The 18,569-nt window shown below is 34.3% G+C and overlaps 1 protein-coding gene across 6 annotated transcripts in view; it reads right to left on the bottom strand.

The window, feature by feature from the left end:
* The window catches only part of PIBF1 (progesterone immunomodulatory binding factor 1), a 204,286-nt gene that overhangs the window by 81,166 nt on the left and 104,551 nt on the right, over positions 1–18,569 (bottom strand). For all 6 annotated transcript variants that reach the window (XM_034665285.1, XM_034665284.1, XM_034665286.1 and 3 more), the window contains exons 11-12: positions 7,655–7,820; positions 1,670–1,820 (exon numbers count right to left, since the gene is read on the bottom strand). In XM_034665285.1, coding sequence (XP_034521176.1) covers positions 1,670–1,820; positions 7,655–7,820 — 317 coding nt within the window. The remainder of the gene's footprint in view (positions 1–1,669; positions 1,821–7,654; positions 7,821–18,569) is intronic.

Below are 18,569 nucleotides of genomic sequence, written 5' to 3'. Positions count from 1 at the left end.
ATCAGTAGTTTGTTTCTTTTTATTGAGGAGTAGTATTCTACAGTATAAAACGTATTACTGTTTGATTAGCCATTTTCCTGTGATAATCACCTGGGCTGTTGCCAGTTTTTGACTAACATGAATACAGCTCCTTAGAATATCCAGGTAGAACTCTTTTTGTGTGCCTATGTTTTCTTTTCTTTTGGGCAAAATACATAGGAATGGAATTGCTGTACTATTGGATAGGCTGTTTGGTTTTATAACAAATTCCAGTTGTTCTATATTCTCACTAACATTGCTATAACCAGTCTTTCTAATTTCAGTCATTTTGGTAGGTGTGTACTAGTATTAAATGTGGGCCTTTTAATAGGCCCCTGCATTTCCATTAAATGGAATATTAAAAGTATTTTACACTGCATTACAATGTTTAATATAAGTTATAAAAATAGAAATCTTGCCTTGTACCCTCCCTTAAAGGGAAAGCATTTAATATTTCATCAGTGGTATGATATTAGCAGTAGGTTCTTTGTAGAAACCCTTTATCAGGTTGAGGAAGTTCTGTTCTACTCCTGATTTGTTTAGACAGAGGGACATATGCAAAATTACGAAGATAAGGAGTATGGCACTTTCAAAATAAGATGATAAGATAGGGAATGGCAAGGCATGAACGATAAAGGAGAGTCTAATGAAAAGAGTCATGCTAAGGAATCTGACTTTATGCTGTCTTAAGAAGATGACAAAGAGGCTTTATAAAGCAGGTGTATCGTACAATCAAATCTGTATTTATAAAGATTCCTCTGATTCCAGTGAAGACACTGAAGACAAATTTGGAAACTTGCAGCTATCAGATATTGACCTTAGAACTGGAAAAAAAATAATGGTAAGAATTAAATAAAAGTTTTCCTTAAATGGGCCTACAAATGTAACATAGCCTTTACAAGAAAATGTGCGCAAAACAGATCCGAATCCAATTTCGACTTCAGTTGAAGTTTAAACCCACTTTATAAGAATGTCCCTGATATTTCTGACCTTTGAACAAAAATGATGTGCTATAGCAAACATCTCAGTCAATGGTGAAAGGTTAATTTAAAATATTCCCTTAACACCAAGGATAACAGCGGAAGATAGCATAATAGGAGGAAGCAGAAGTAGAAATTGAAGGTCCAGGATTATAACCAGGTGTATTCAAGGAATTTTTGTGTGTCTTATGACTCATTCGAAGAGTCACCTCCCCTCTTGGGTGTTGTGTTCCTCACCTCCAAGGTGGAATTAACTTATGACCTCTTGTGTATTTCCACTGAGAAATGCCTATTTCTTGCTAATAGCACATATCTCGCTACTTTAATGATCTTTAATATGTTTGTTTCTTCCAGTGGTCTAGGTGAGGAAGTCTTATCAACAAGAACTATCACATGAACTCCACAGCCCCAGATCCTGGTACATGTAAACATTTAATTGTTCGATGAGGAACTGAATAAATGAAAAGATAAAGTCTATCATAGTTAACCTATTTTTTAAGTGCCAACTACTGAAATTAGGATTAACTAATTTTTAAAATATAAGATACATATTTTTTGAAAGTCACCAATTGAATTTTAAAGAAATATACCAAAGCGGTTTTAGAAATGATACCAGGTTCCTTGTGTTGCCAGAAAAAAGAGCTGTGTGTGTGAGGTAGTGGGCGACTTACTTTCTGCAGTTTGCATTATTATTTCATCGAGCTCTTTTTCCAATCTCTCATAAATGTCTAGCCTTGCCTGATGCTCAGAGTTCCGTGATTGAAGTTCAGTAATGCGTTTTTCAGAAGAGGCTTGGAGACTATAAAATTCTTTAGTTAAAACCTAATAGTGGAAGAAACAAATTGCAAAGGCAGAATTAAATAAGGTTAACAGTTAAGACAAATAGGTGACACAAAAAATACTTTTACATTTTTTCCCCTCTTCCTAATGATTTTAATATTAGGGGAAAGTAGCTTGATTGAGATGACTGAGGAAGATACATTTATTTCTAAGATAAATAATTCATTTGTCTGTGACAAAATTATGAAGCACGTTACTGTATGAACGGAATAAACAACAAATTGAAAACTTGGAAATAGTTATAGTAGTAAGATTAGCATTTGCCTGTTAGAACTAAGAAGATGCAAGAGTGTTATACTTACCAGAAGGTCATTTATTTGGCATTTGTAGCTTTTGGAGAAAGGCTTGCAGTGCAGGCTTACAAAGCTGTGTGTAAAAATGATATACTCATCCTTCAGTTTTTCATCAGAGCTTATTTCATCTATGCTTACCATGGTTTTAATGAGATTTCTGGTTTCTTGAACAATCATAAATTCAAAGCAACAAGTCAAAATGATGAAAATGAAGTGCACTTGGGGCAGTAACAGAAAATGCCTTTGTACAGAAAGGAAGGATTTAAAAAATTATAAAAAAGAGATATGGAAACTGGAGCTATTTTGTCTAAGAACAAAAAATCCTACATTCTTCAATGGTGATATGTTGAAGGAATCACCATGATGATAATGAATTCACTAAAAAAAGGAGACATTACTAGTGACAAAGGAAATGTTTTAATGCCTAAATTAAATTCCAATTATCTAGAAAGTTTACTAGCTAGAACTGACTGAACTTTGCAGTGGTACTACACTTAGTTCCCAATACAGCATAAGCAATGTGGTATTTCCTTAGAAGCAACAGAATATCATGGTTAAGAATATGGGTTTGTAGCCAGAAAGATCTGTATTTCAGTGCTGGCTTTGACCCTTATTAGTTGTGGATCCTAGGCAATTATTCTTTCCAGGCCTACCTCAAAACATTGTTGGAAGGATTACATAAGATGATAAATTCGCAGTGTTTAGCAGAGTGCCTAGAATACAGTAAGTCTGAAAAACAGTATTACTACTGAAAGAATTACGAGAATGTTATATTAAATGGCTCATAGAAATAGAGCTCCACTTGCTTACTCTGAATTCTCTATAATGAAACAATTTTTAACACAACTTATATTCTCTCATGACATAAAGTTCACCTTAACAAACTATGTGATTGTGTGCTTTCCGTGATGTGGAAAAAGGAGAAGATGCAGATCTACTTCCAGTTTTTATAAACAAATTACAATTTAATTTCCCTTAACCTATTCTATCTTATTTTCCTTCAATTATTTCCATCAAAACTTCCTCCCAAAATAAATCAAACATTATCCCCCACCTTCCAAATTTATTCTTTTGGAGGATAAAGGAAGAGTAACATGGGAATAATGATTATGATGATGATTATTATAATGATGATGGGATGATTTTAGTGTCCCTTTTGGAACAGAAAAAGAAAATTCATCTTTTAGTATTATTTCTTCTTTATTCTTGCCAGCTGGGAATATGTTTTCTAGAGACTTATTAATTCATTATAACTAAATTGTTAGTCAGTGAAATAATGTAGGGCTTTCATAGAGTTTATTATATTGAGATGTAATTCATTAAGACTTCGGTGGTTGATGACACTAGCTCCACGGTCGAAAGAGAGGATCAGTAAAGACAGTGCTAACTGACCGTTCTCACAGCACAGCTGATACTTTTCATTTGTACTCCACCTCCCTCAAAACCACCACACAATGAAAAACTGCAGAAGTGGACATCTAAACAGATCAACAATCAAAATACGGAAGATGGGATATTTTGTAAATTATTATTTTAATAAGAGATTTTAAAAGTAGTATTAAATTGAGAGATACAATTTAAAATTCTCTCTTGATAACACAGAGGAGGGATCGCCAGAAACACCTACCACCTTTGTACTATATGGTGGAGAATTCCCTTTTACTATGGATTTGTCTGAGTGGTTGTTATAAATACATTTATCACTGTTTCTGAAAAGCCAAAGAAGAACTTGATTACTGGACTTATGAAAGGCTATTATGTGAAAGATTCTTTAGGAAAAACTAATACATGAACATTTGAGTTTGAACATGAATGCATAAAATAGATCAGCTGCTTTTAGAAATACATTAGATATCAAGCTTTCACAGTGGATATTTCCTTCCTTTAAATAATAGAATAATACAAAATTATATATATATAATTACATATAAAATGGATGATAATACAAAACTATAGGTCAATAAGTGCTTTAAAAAGAGATAAAAATATATAAAAAAAATAAAGCCAGTGTTTTGGGAGCATTTGCCAATTGATAGTTAGAATACAATAAACTGTCTCCAAGCTATAAATCAATGAGAATATTGGGTAAAAGCCACAGAAAAGTATATAAATACAACGATCTTTATCTTTCGCAAATTTCTCTCTAAATTCTTGTAAAGAATTGTCTTAGAAATACCTTCCAGTATTTCAGAAATATGGATTTGAGCAATAGTACTGTAGTAGCATTCATGAAACCATTCATTCACTCATTATCTCTTGAGCATCCACCATAAGCAAAGCACTGTGTTAGATATTGGTGACACAATGATAAACAAATAATCCCTGTCCCATCAAGGTTCCCAGTTTAACGGAGAAGAAAATGTAAAGAAATTCCTCTAAAGCCTCAGTTTTATCTAGCAGTTTTCAGAATCATATATATATATTTTTTTACAAAGGTGTTTCTCCATAACCTTTACACAAAAAAAACACAATAATTGCTAGTCACCTGCATTCACTGACATGGGAGAGTGGTTTTCACACTGCCAGTTGTAACATAAGAGGTCATGAAATCAATATGGATTGCAACCAGCTAAAAATAATAAAATAGAATGGTTCAGAAAACATTAGCACCATGTATTATTTAGTGACATGTTTGTTTCAGAAGTACAGAGTGAGAGGAAGTGCTTCCCTGTCTTCCTATATGTACCTCCCATCCCCCCTCCATCTGCCCCAAGCAAATCCCTAATCACAGTCATCCAATCTGGAAACAAACAAACAAACAAACAAACAAAAAAGGAAAGGCATTTTGCTAGGAATTATGAAATTTAAACCGTGGAAAATATAACTTGCAAAAGAATAATTCTAAATTAGAGACAATCAAATACAGTCTAATCGAAAATATGTGGGAGAATCCACTGTTGGCAGATTATATGACTGCAGTAGGTTCCCGAAGAAGGTATTTGAAAAAGTTTTAAATGCCGAACATCGGTTTGCTTTAGAAGTTTACACTATCTACAATTTTTGCTTCTGTTTCTTTAAATATATATGTATTTAATATTGTTTTTATATTTTTCCCTAAGGCTTTATTTTCTGTGAGAACCTTTATCTTGTCAATCTTAGTTTTACCTATCAGAGTACTTTTCAGAAATGTAATCTCTGAGAGATTATTGTAATGAAAATTTACACCATCAGCTAATTAATCATGCTAATGACATCATTACAATTTTTTAAATGAGCATTTCCCACAAATCTAAAATATTCAGGAACATGACTATATGTAAACATAGAATACATGAATATAGCAAAAAATATAGTTCATAATATAGTAACTGAAAATTAATTATCAACTATTTAAATAAACTAATTCTAATTTTTACTAAAATAAATAATGCCATGATATATTCCATTAATATAAACCTTTACAAGCATCTCTTATTGTTTCCTCAGGTAAAATTCTTTTAAAATTATTGGATCAATTTTTTTGCCAAGATTTTATTTATTTATTTAAGACAGAGACAGCACACAAGCGGGGTGAAGGGCAGAGGGAGAAGCAAACTCCCCACTAAGTGGGGAGCCCGATGTGGGGCTCAAACCCAGGACTCTGGGATCATGATCTGAGCTTAAGGCAGACGCTTAACTGACTGAGCCAACCCAGGCGCCCCTATTGGATCAATTTTTTAAGGACTTTAACATAGGTCACTATAATGGCCTCCAGAAGAGATGTTCCATTTTCTGACTGCATGAGATCTCCCTTTTAAGGGTACTCTTGTCAGCAGTTTGAAAACAACAAACAGACCTATGTAAAAGTAGAAAAGAGTTTAAATTTACGTTTCTGTAATTATTAGGGAGAATACATATTTTTGTCTATTCCTTGGCAATTTGTATGTCTTTCCTTGGAAACAGTTCTTTCCTTCTTTCCACCTATTCTCTAGAAGAGGAAGGTATGTCCTTTTGGTAAGAGATCTTTTAAAAGTAAGGAGACAAGCCCTTTCTCCTACATAACACAAATATTATTTTTCAGTCTTCATTTGTCCTTTAAGTATTCAGACTTATTTTTTAAACACAGAAGCATTAAAGTTTTTTTTTTTTTTTAATATTTCCTATATGATTTCTTTGGCTGCTTGTAATCAACAGATCAACAGAATTAATCCCCAAACTGACATAATATAAAATTTAATCTGTATTTATTTTTAATAGTTTCATAGTTCTGTATTTACAGTTAGCTAGGAAACACTTGAGTTTTACTTTGATATGCAGTATGAAGTATATAAGTAACTATTTTCTCTAAGTACTCTAATGATTATCACAGCACCTTTTGTTGTCCAGTCCACCTTTCCCCCTAATTTGTATTATAGCCTTTACAATGAATACATTCTTGAATTCATGTGATTATGGGTCTTGACTTAGTACTTGATACCACTTATGGATGTTTTTTGGGTGGGCTTTAATTATTCTTGCCTCGGAATGAATTTTAAAATGTGATACATATTTCTTCTCATTCTTTTTAGCAATCTTCTTAAAAAACTGATTATTCTTGGGGTACCTGGGTGGCTCAATGGGTTGAGCGTCCAACTCTTGGCTTCGGCTCAGGTCATGATCTCAGCATTGAAAGACTGACACCCATGCTCAGTGGGGAGTCTGCTTGAATATTCTCCCCCTTTGCCCCTCCCACCATTCACATACACATACTCTCTAAAATAAGTAAGTAAATATTAAAAATTGATTATTCCTTGTTTTTTCTTCTAGTTATACTATAGTATTACTTTGTTCAGTTAAAAAAGAGCATGCTAGCATTTGAATAAAAATATATAATATCACTTGATAAAAATAGGAAAATATGTAGTATTGCATATTACATTCCAGAAAGATGGTATTTCTTATATATTAGTGAAGTTGTATGCTTTTCTTGATATAGGCTCTGCACAATTCCTACTAAAAATATTCCAAGTAATTACATATTTTAATTGCCATTGTGAATGAGATCTTTTTCTTTCTTTCTTTTTATTTTCTAACAATTCCAGTCCGTTTTATTACACATCTTTCTGAAATATATGTATCGTGTGTGTGTGTGTGTGCATGTACACATGCAGGGCAGTGCTAGGTCCCACAGGTAAAATGAAGCTCAGTAGGATATTAATCTTGTACTTATTAAGCTTATATGCTATGCTGATTTTATTATATTTTTTTAATTATTTTTTTAAATTAAACTCTATGCCCAAAGTGGCGCTCTAGCTCCTGACCCTGAATCAAGAGTTGCATGTTCTACTGACTGAGCCAGCCAGGAGCCCTATATCACGCTAATTTTTAAGATTTTATTTTTTTATGAAAGAGAGAGAGAGGGAGGCAGGGAGGGAGAGTGTGTGAACAGGGGTGGGGAGCAAAGGGGGATGAAGAAGGCGGGGGAAATAATCTCAAGCAGACTCCATGCTGAGCATGGAGCCCAACGTGGAGCTCAATCTCACCACCTTGAGCCGAAACCAAGTAACCTGAGCCACCCAAGCATCCCTGTTATGCTAATTTTAAAAGACAAGTTTGTATATGTACCTCTAATTTTTTCTGGTATTTTTCACATTCCAATTGACACTGTGTGAGATTTCTTGCAGTTTCCTCTTGGATAAGTTGAACACGCTCACTTTCAAAAGATTTTAATTTACTTTGATGGAGATATTCTGTTACTTTGCTTTCTGTACTAAGTTGCAGTTCTCTGTACCTGAAAGAAGCAGAAGGGTTATGAGACTCTATGTAAGAAATCTCAATGATTTATATAAACATAAACATTACTTCTACTTTTTCTACACCCTCATATTATGATGTAGTGAATAACTTATATTTATAAAGCAAAGCTTTTGTAAATAATTTAGATAGGCATATGTATGGAAATATGCTACGTCTGGAGAACAACACATGCCAACTAAACTACCTCTATTACTCCCTCATTTTTATTCCTTCCATCCCCAAATAATTATTGCCTATTATTATTATTTTGTAAGACGTTTAAAATAAAAAATAGTAAAAGCAAGTTTCAGTTATATTGCTTAAAATGATTTAATTTCTATACATTTCAAAGGGCTTCTTAAATCTACAGCAAAACTGATTCCAAGCTTGCTCTTTCTTTCTAAGTATTGTCAGATGGAGGATGGCAGGAAATATGCACATTGGACTGCAAATTCTTAGGACTTTTGTAAAATAAATTTTTAAGGTAGTAAATATATATATTTGGATATTACAAGAAAACATAATACACAAATTACCGAGATAAATATATAATAAGTAGTATATTACAACACAGATAAGGAACATTTTCTTCATTCCATAGGTCTAACTAGAAATAAAAGTCTTCCCATATACAAATGACCACCTATTATAAATTCGAAAATGCTTCAGGATGATTGTGTTCTAGAGATATACTGTTTTAGGGAGCTATTATGAACCCAATATAATCCTAGATTATGTTGTTAAAATTCATTTATTCAAATATTTATTCAACTAGTCACTATGCTAGGTAAATGTATATATAATGGTAGACAAAATGGTTTCCCTCCTCTTAAACAAGTTAGTTTTCTGGGGAAGATAGGCAAATAAACATGAAAAGTCAATTGAGTACATCAAGTGCTTCAATAGGGTAATCCCTAGGTTCAATGGGAACACAGAGGAAGGAGACAACATTTGGTTTGTATGGATGTGTGTGTGTGGTGGGGAGTGTGTAAGGAAGTTTGGGGTAGGAAGTGTTGTAAAGAGAAGAAACAAGAGTATGTGTACAGCAGGGAAGCAGAGAGCAGTCTGTTTATTCAGGATATCTCATGTAACCCTCACAACAACTCAATTAGGTAGGGATTTTGCAGATGAAGAACCAAAGGCTCAGAGATACCAGAGAATTTCTTTGACAGGAAGAAGGTGCTAGTAAATTTCAGGCTGGGTCTCAAATCCAGCTATATTTGACTGTATAGCAATGATCTTTCCATGACTACCTGATATTCTTTACTGACATTTCTGAGGTCAGATAAGCTTTTTAAAGGTCATTTCAATGTGACACTAACAATAACATTCAAAGTATAATCAGAGAAGATATGCATTAGGTATTTGCTCTTGGCTACTTCACTCTTGACACTTTTTTGCCTTTGATAAAAACATTTCACACTCAGATTGGTAGAAGTTCAATGTATATTGGTACACGTGATTAAATATATAGCAAGGCTTTCAGGTAAATGCCAGTTTGTGTGTTTAACTTTTTGGAAAGTCCTGCCAGTAATTACATATAAATATATATTTTCTATATATTTCTCTCTCTCTCTCTATATATAATTTCTATATATATATATAAAACTTTCTATATATATAATTTCTATATAAAACTTTTATAAATTTTTTTAAAAAAATATCTTTTTATACAGATAAGCAAACAATGACAATATTTTTTATTGAGACATAATATATACACTGTAAAATTAACCCTTATAAGTATACAATTCACTCTTTATAGTTTTTGGTATATTCACAAAGTTGTGTGTCACCACAATCTAATTACAAAATGTTTCTATCACCCCAAATAAGGAACTCATGTTCATTTAGCAATCACTCTTCATTCCCCACCCCACCCCCCGCCCCAGCCTTGGCAACCACTACTCTACTTTCTTACTGTATGGATTTGCTGACTCTGGACATTTTCATATAAATGGAATCACATAATATGTGGCTTTTTGATGTTTTCAAGGTTCATCCATGTTGTACCATGAATTAGTACTCCATTCCTTTTTATGGATAATTTGTTTATCCATTCATCAGCTGATGGACATATGGGTCGGTTCCACCTTTTGGCTACTATGAATATGCTACTATAAGCATTTGTGTAGAAGTTTTGTGTAAACATGTTTTTGTTTCTCTTGGTTATATACCTAGGAAAAGAAATGCTAAGTCAAATGGTCACTCTATTTTTTAACTTTTGAGGAACCACCAAACTGCTTTCCAATGTGGCTGGGCTATTTTACATTCCCACCAGCAGTTATAAGGGTGCCGATTTCTCCCCATCTTTATCAACACTTACTATTGCCTGTTTTTCTTTTATTACAGCATTCTCATGGGTGTGAAATGACAAAAAAAATTCCTTTATTCAAACACTTATTAATTCAACATTTTTACTGACATGAAAGTGTCCCTGGGGTAGGTTTCATAGATAGAAATGTATAAAACGTGTGAAATCAGTATCAATTTTGTATGCTAAACTAGGGAACACAATAGACTGCATTAGCAAAATAAATTGTAGATAAGTCATTTAGAATGTGATATTGATCTTTAAAATTGCTCTGAAAAGATTAAACTGTGAAGTTTGCCTTCTTATGGATTCAAGACACTGTGGGTAATCAGTGCCAGCTCCAAAAAGGAAATTACAGGCTCAGCTTTTAGCTCCACCTGTTCTTATGCATTACACAGAACTTGAAAGTTACTTTTGGCACTATTACTCTTCCCTATGTTGAAAAGTTAAATAACAACAGTTATCTCCTAGACATATGAGAACCCTAAGTTTAATAAATTGACACTTCTATAAGTCAAATGATAATTCTAAAGGACTAGTCTATTCCTGCGTTGTTTATACAATGAAAGAATCTGCGTCCAGTCATGATGCCTGTAGAATAATTCTGAATTTGTTAAACTGAGCTGTGACGATGCTGAAGAAACATCAGAGCTGCAAAAGCAGTCCCAGCATGAGGACCGGATGATGAGAAGAGTGAGCCCTGTAGTCTCAGGTAATTCCTGCTTGCTTGTTTCGCTAACAATAACCTGTCACTTTTACTTTGTTGACTCGGACTTCTTATCTTATCCTCAGAATGTGAACATCTTATGAACGAAGTCATGATTATTCACGTTAACAACTTCATGTTTGACCTTCTAATTCAGCATACTAACCCGAAGAGGTCAAATTTCCTATGAAGTTCAGAGTATAATCAGAATCTCCAGGGGCGTCCGGTGGCTCAGTCGTTAAGCGTCTGCCTTCGGCTCAGGGTGTGATCCCAGGGTCCTGGGATCGAGCCCTGCATCAGGCTCCCTGCTCCGCTGGGAGCCTGCTTCTTCCTCTCCCACTCCCCCTGCTTGTGTCCCCTCTCTCACTGGCTGTCTCTCTCTCTGTCAAATAAATAAATAAATAAAATCTTCAAAAAACAAAAAAAAAGAATCTCCAACTACCCTCACAATGACCTCATCCCAGGCCCCAATTTAGCTAGCTTATGCTACACTTGCAACCAGGTTTTTAGTTTTCATAAGATTCACATAGTACTTTAAAAATAGCAATATAAAGTCTTAGAATTGTTTACTCTTAAGGAATACACTACAACAGATTTTTAAGCAGGAGATATAAGAAGACAGGTTAAAAGGTGAAAACCACCTATTAAATAGGGAGCTACAGACATGTTGACCCATAAGAAATGCTCCCAGGCTATGGGGAAGTAACTCCAAGTAGCACAGTCTATTCTGCAATGCTGAGAAATAACTGCAGGAGAAAGAGCAACAAGGCATTCAACTCTCAGATATGGTAGAACTCATTTCAACAAAAGCACTGTATAAAATATTAAATAACAACAGGTTTTAAAAAAATTTATTTATTTATTTTATAGAGCCAGAGAGAGCATGAGTGGAGGGGCAGAGGGAGAAGGAGAGAGAATCTCAACATTTACATAAACAGTCTTTATATACACACTATGGTGAAAGTTTTGCTCATGACACTCTGATTGTTTTTTTTTTTTTTTAAAGATTTTTTTAATTTATTTGACAGAGATAGAGACAGCTAGCGAGAGAGGGAACACAAGCAGGGGGAGTGGGAGAGGAAGAAGCAGGCTCATAGCAGAGGAGCCTGATGTGGGGCTCGAACCCATAACGCCAGGATCACGCCCTGAGCCGAAGGCAGACGCTTAACCGCTGTGCCACCCAGGCGCCCCTGATTATTAATTGTTAAACTGTCAAGAAATGTATATGGTTTGGGGCGCCTGGGTGGCACAGCGGTTAAGCGTCTGCCTTCGGCTCAGGGCGTGATCCCGGCATTACGGGATCGAGCCCCACATCAGGCTCCTCTGCTATGAGCCTGCTTCTTCCTCTCCCACTCCCCCTGCTTGTGTTCCCTCTCTCGCTGGCTGTCTCTATCTCTGTCAAATAAATAAATAAAATATTAAAAAAAAAAAGAAATGTATATGGTTTATTCCTAACTCTATCAACAAGGTTATCATTGGATAAAAAGGTGAAGGACCTATATAATTATTAACCTTTTATTTAATCTCAGTTTTTTTATTCCAACAAGAAACAACAACTGATCTTTGAATTGTGTCCACAAAATATTCATGGTTATCCCAATATTAAAATTGGATATTTAGATAAGTGAACCCAGTTATCTAATCTCATTTGGTAGAAAGCCATTCTAAGGTAAAATACCCCAAATGGTTATATTCAGTAATGGAGGTCCTGTAATCACCAGGACCAGGAAGTGGTCCTTCCATTAAGGAATTTTAAGAGCTGGTCCGATCTGGAAGGAAGGCAGTGCAGCAGTGGAGGCAAGGCATTTGTCTGTGTGCAGAGGACAGCTGTGTGGACAGAGCACAGGAAGTAAAACCTGCACAAGGAAGATTGGCAAAAGAAGCTAAGCAGAGTAACAGGATTTCCAGTGACTGGCAAGGGTTCAGGGAAGGATTTTTAGCAGTCAGGCATTAGGTAGATTAACTGAGAGAAAGGATTGAAAGGTATTCTGGGTCAATACAGAGAAAATACTGTAGGACTCAGAAAAATACAAAACAGATGGCCACAGCTGGACCACTACATTCTTTGTGTGAGGAGGATAATCTAATTCTAAATTTCAAAATCAATGCGGCAGAGGCTGCTGATAAACTTGCCACATGTAGAAGGAGCACTCTGAAACCGAGATGCACCTGAGTCTCCAGATAGGATGCCTTTGGTGGATTTTGTTGTGGGAAATTGGAGTTGACAAGGGCTGATATCGCTAATCAACTGAGAATCAATCTTACATATACGTGGGCTACCAAACCCATTTAACTTTGCTGTCTCTGACTCCTCTTTCTCATTCTTTTTTTTTGTTGTTGTTGAAAGATTTATCTATTCATGAGAGAGAGAGAGAGAGAAAGAGACCCCATCATACTCCTCACTGAGCTCAACACCCAATGATGGATGGGGTGGGGGGAGGAAGAGGGGAGGAGGGGCACCAATCTCACGACCCCAAGATCACCACCTGAGCCGAAACCACGAGTTGGTCACTCAACCGACTGGGCTGCCCCCCTTTATTCCTTATTCTTTTAATGAGGCCTCACTGAGCTGATGTTCCTTTTCAAATTATTCATTTTGGTTGAGCTAATAACTAATCCACACCTTAACTAATCTTTGTGCCTGCTATTTCTAATTCCCAGGGGATAAGACTCTTTTTCATTCTTTTTACAGATAATTTTGGTTGTGTTTCTAGACCTATACCACATGTATTTCTAAACTTGTATCACATGTTCAAAATGCCTCTGGATAAATTACTAAATAATTAACCAACCCCTAAGATTCACTTACTCCAACTAAGAATTGAGAAAAAAATCTCTTGTTCATTTGGATTTTCTGCTTCTGTGGCTGAGAAAAAGCTAATTGTCTCAGGTTTAAGAAACAAAACCACTGAATTTTTAATTATGTCTAAAGCTCTTTTTCCTGGTTCTCAACAGTACATATTTATCTGTATATTTATATCTATAGATCTATATCTAACAGTACATTAACTAGTATTCTACCAACTACATATTTAAAGCATACTGAGAGTGAGGCACAAGAAGATACAATACTTTTTATTAAAGTATATTTTTAATTTCTTCTTTAAAATTACTATTTTCTATAGGGCTAACTTTCCAAAATATTTCATTCATCGACATCTAATTCATTTAAAAATACTTACTGCACACCTGTGTTAGGTATTACTTATTAGATACTGGTGAAACACAAATAGCATCCCTACTCTTCAAGGAACTCACATTCTAATGGTGGGAGATAAAGAAATGTAAGGTGATAATGCTTGTAAATTCTAATAATAATAACGCAGAGTTAGGAAATAGAGGATGACAGAAACAGTGGTGGTGGTATTTTAAAGACATTGGGCAGGGAAGGCATTTCTCTGTTAGGGTGATATTTGGATAAAGACAAGTATATGAGAGTTTACTAAAACTTGTATTTTAGAACTAAACTAACTGATTAGTAAGAAAACACTCGTGAGCCATGTGTCATATTTAAGATTTATATAATATAGACACTTTCTGTTTAAAGAGATACAATATCAAACATAGGAAGGCAAAAGAAGTCAAGTCCTTCACACTTACTTGAAATTTGGTAACTTAAATGAACAGTTAAAATTATGTGCCAAAACTATACTAATGGATTTACCAGAGAGTGTAATCTGCGTGAACTGCAACTAAAAGAAAGGGGACTGAATTTTTAACAAATGCACTGGTGGTATCAGGATGAGTGCAACTATTTTACAGGACTGAGAAATAGATACTTATTTGAACAAGTAATTCTGTTATTATTTAAAAAATAATTTTGAGGGATGCCTGGATGGCTCAGTTGGTTAAGTGTCTGACTCTTGGTTTTGGCTCAGGTCATAATCTCACGGGTCCTGAGATCGATTCTTGTGACAGGTCAGACTCTGCGCTCAGTGGGGGGTCTACTTGAAGATTCTCTCCCTCTGCTCCTCCTCCCACTTGTGCGTACTCTCTCCCTCTCAAATCAATCAATCAATAAATCTTTAAAAATAAATAGAAATTAAAAAATAATTTTGATTCATTTTTATACTGAGATAATTAATAAGCCACATAAGAATTTTCTTTTCAGCATTTACAACTGGTATATCTTTTTTAAAAAGTCTTTTTAATGTTTGTACTGATTAAATGATAATAGAAGAAAAATATCATTCATAAGCTCATAATGATAACCGCTGTTTCTTTTTTTTTAAAAGATTTTATTTATTTATTTTGACAGAGAGAGAGGCAGCCAGCTAGAGAGGGAACACAAGCAGGGGGAATTGGAGAGGAAGAAGCAGGCTCCCAGTGGAGCAGGGAGCCCGATGTGGGGCTCGATCCCAAGACCCTGGGATCACACCCTGAGTCGAAGGCAGACGCTTAACCAACTGAGCCACCCAGGCGCCCCCACTGTTTATATCTTTATATATTTCCTTCATGTCTTCTCTGCACAAGAAAACATTTTCAAATTTATTTTCAATTCTTTAAGAAATTTATCAAATCCATTCTTAGGGTAAAAATCAAATATTGCAAATAAAGACTAAAGATCTCTTCATCACCACTCTCAACTTCATTTCTCCTTTTAGAGATAAACACTGTTACCAATATTCTGTGTATTTTTCTAGATTTTTTAAAAACAATGTGCATGTATTATACGCAGGAGGATATACTGGTCTCCTTTTTCTTTTTTTAAAAAAATGGAATCATGTCACAAATACTCTGTAAACTCTTTTTTTCACTTATGAATATATTTTGGGATCTTTTCCTGTCTGTATCTCATTCTTTTCATTTGCTACACAGATCACAATGCAAACAGAATTATTTAATTATTTTCAATCTATTTATTTAATTCTAAGCTGATGAATATTCAGATTATTTCCAATTTTTTATTACATATGGTGCTTCCCGAACCATCCCAAATAATGCCTCCCATGCACAAGTGAATGTTTCTCTAAGACAGATATCAAGAAATAGAATTGTTGAGTCAAAAGATTTTAAATTTTAGTAGATTCTGCCCAATTTTCCTCCCAAATAGCAATACAAATTTAAAATATTACCAGAACTATATGAAATATGGTTTCTCTACATCCTCACCAATCTTTGGTATTATATATAAAATGTTTACTATGCACATTATATATGTAAATCATACCTTCATGTAGAATTTGCTATCCTTGTTTTTGCTGATATAACTTAAAAAGCTTTTACACTATTAAACCGCTTTCGTAAGTATTATTATTGGCCCTGTAATTTTCCACTAAGTATTTCTCTATTGTTAGACATTTAGCCTCTCCTCAATTTCTTAACCTCATTTTTCACACCAAATAGTAGCACCCAGTTTATTCACCCACACAATGCAATGGGTCTTACTCTGAAGAAAGTCTGAATTTCTGAACCAAAATATATCTTTGAAGGAATAAGGCCTTTACAATTGAGGGCTGCTCCAAGGACTGCTATGAAGCAACCCTACTGAGCACTGCCAGGACGGTAGGGAGACTTGTTCGAGCCCCAAATGTGCCTGCTTTAGGGGAGGATATTTTCATTTGGATTCATAAATTCTGATGTGTTTCTTTAAAAAATATAAACTTGACTCATTACTTACGTACATACACAGACATGTATTTTGGATACATCTAAAATCATATAAGGATATTTATATTTACATAAAAAGAAAAAAGAAAAGAAAAAGTGTAAATCTTAAAAAAATGGTATCACTATAGTTAAAGGTATTTGGGAAGAGGGAAGCTGGAGAAAAAGGTTAGTGTTTTTATGTTACATGATTTGACTTAAAAGTAATTTTCCTAAAGGCAACTCCAAGTCTTTGAAATAGGAAAATTAAAAAATGAAACATTACTTTCGATATAAATAATTCTGGCTCAAATATATTTTGTTTCTCACATTAAAGTGTTATTAGCCACGTAAGGGATGAAGTACCCATCATCAATGTCTAGTACAGTAAGTCTTGGTTGGTTAGTTTTTTAATATCCAGAAAATGTTTGAAAGACCTCTGATTCCAAGAATAGCACTGGTGTTCTACCATACCCAATCCACAATTTCTAATGGGTACTTCAAAAAAGCAAAAGCAAAACAAAAGCAAAAGCAAAACAAAAGCAAAAAAACCCACCTCCCCTAAACCCCTGAAGCAGACAATAAAACAAACAAACAAAAACCCCAAACAGAACAATTTATATTAGAGTATATATCTGAAGTCACTTTCTTTTCACTGATATTAAAATTGAAAATGTTAGAGATTTTATATTTTTGCATTATTGTTACCTGTTGTTCTGCCAAATGTTCTCTCTCATTTTTATCATCTTGATATTACTATATTTTAAAATATATACCCTGATATTGAATGAAAACTATTTTTAATGAAAATTAGGAGAGCAATTACTTAAGTTCAAAAATATGAATATAAAATTACAGAGAATCAGAGTTCTGATCTTTTCCTTTCAGTTGTGAAATTTTTTGAATTGAAGAGAAACCAGAGAGAGAAGAGTTATAAAAACGACCATCAATACTGCAACAATGGTTACTACTGGACAAGAGAAAGGAATTTAAAAGGTACTGGGGGTATTTCTACAAATGTGTCTGCCATTTCAATTTCTTCAACAAGTTCACTTCTCAGCTGTAAGACTACATCTGTCATTTTTGGCTTACAGACTAATTCTTAAATGAATGTGAGAAATCTTTTTTTGCTGGGTTAAAAACGCTGAGTATGTTTAACAACTGCACCATGGATTTATAAGAATTTCAAGCATCCATTTAGAGTAATTCAATGCATCTATCATATCATGATCAAATAAAATATGTAATGTTCTTAATAAATAATATGTAGCAATATTTGGCCATCTTATAAAGGCAAAAAATAGGTGCTGCAGGTATGTGAGGATAAAAGTACTTAAGTGAAATAAATGAGAGGAATGTTGCCTTAAAATAAATCAAAGCATGCATGAGATAAAATTAGAGTGAAATATTTTATAATAGTGTTTGAATGGATGGCTATTTTCCCTTATGTGGCAACGTGACAACAAACACTTAAAACTCAGCTTGAATCATCCTCTGATACAAGAGTATTTATTATATCAGCGCTTTACAGCACTCAAACTATTTCCTGCTGCCTTTAATATATACTGCAGAGTGGTAGGATACATTAAAAAAAATCAAAATATATAAAACTGAATCTAAAATAGTCATAAGATGTCTGTATTTTCATCTTGATTTTGCTGTGAACCTAAAAACTGCTCTTAGAAAAAAAAAAGTCACAAGAAAAAGCACTTTTAGAGAATGTTTTTATGGAGTAATGTCAAGTATGAACAGTAGTGGGATGGAGGCTAATCATAGTTTTGTCTTATTTTTCCATAATATATAGCTCAAAGAAAGGAAATCAATTTACTAAATTTAACACACGAAGTACTGAATAAGACAAAAAGGGATGTAAAAGGTATTTCTTTAGACCAACTTCCTATTAGCAGGCAAATGCTAGAAATCTCAACACAGAACTGTTCTGAGAATGGGCTACAGAATTCCATGAGGACTCTAGGAAACTCCTGAATAGGGATCTAGAAACCAGAATCCTAGGTCTTCAAACACAGAAAGCTGGTAATAGAGCTGGACCATTAGCAAGAATTCTTTCTTTTCTAGGGGTGAGGATGACCCCTAAACTTAATTTTATCTAGCCCAACCAGGGATAACCATTAGAACCC

The sequence above is a fragment of the Ailuropoda melanoleuca genome, chromosome 7, assembly GCF_002007445.2.
Source record: "Ailuropoda melanoleuca isolate Jingjing chromosome 7, ASM200744v2, whole genome shotgun sequence".
Lineage (NCBI taxonomy): Eukaryota > Metazoa > Chordata > Mammalia > Carnivora > Ursidae > Ailuropoda > Ailuropoda melanoleuca.
Note: the sequence above shows the minus strand (reverse complement) of the source record. Positions and strands in the feature narration are given on the sequence as shown.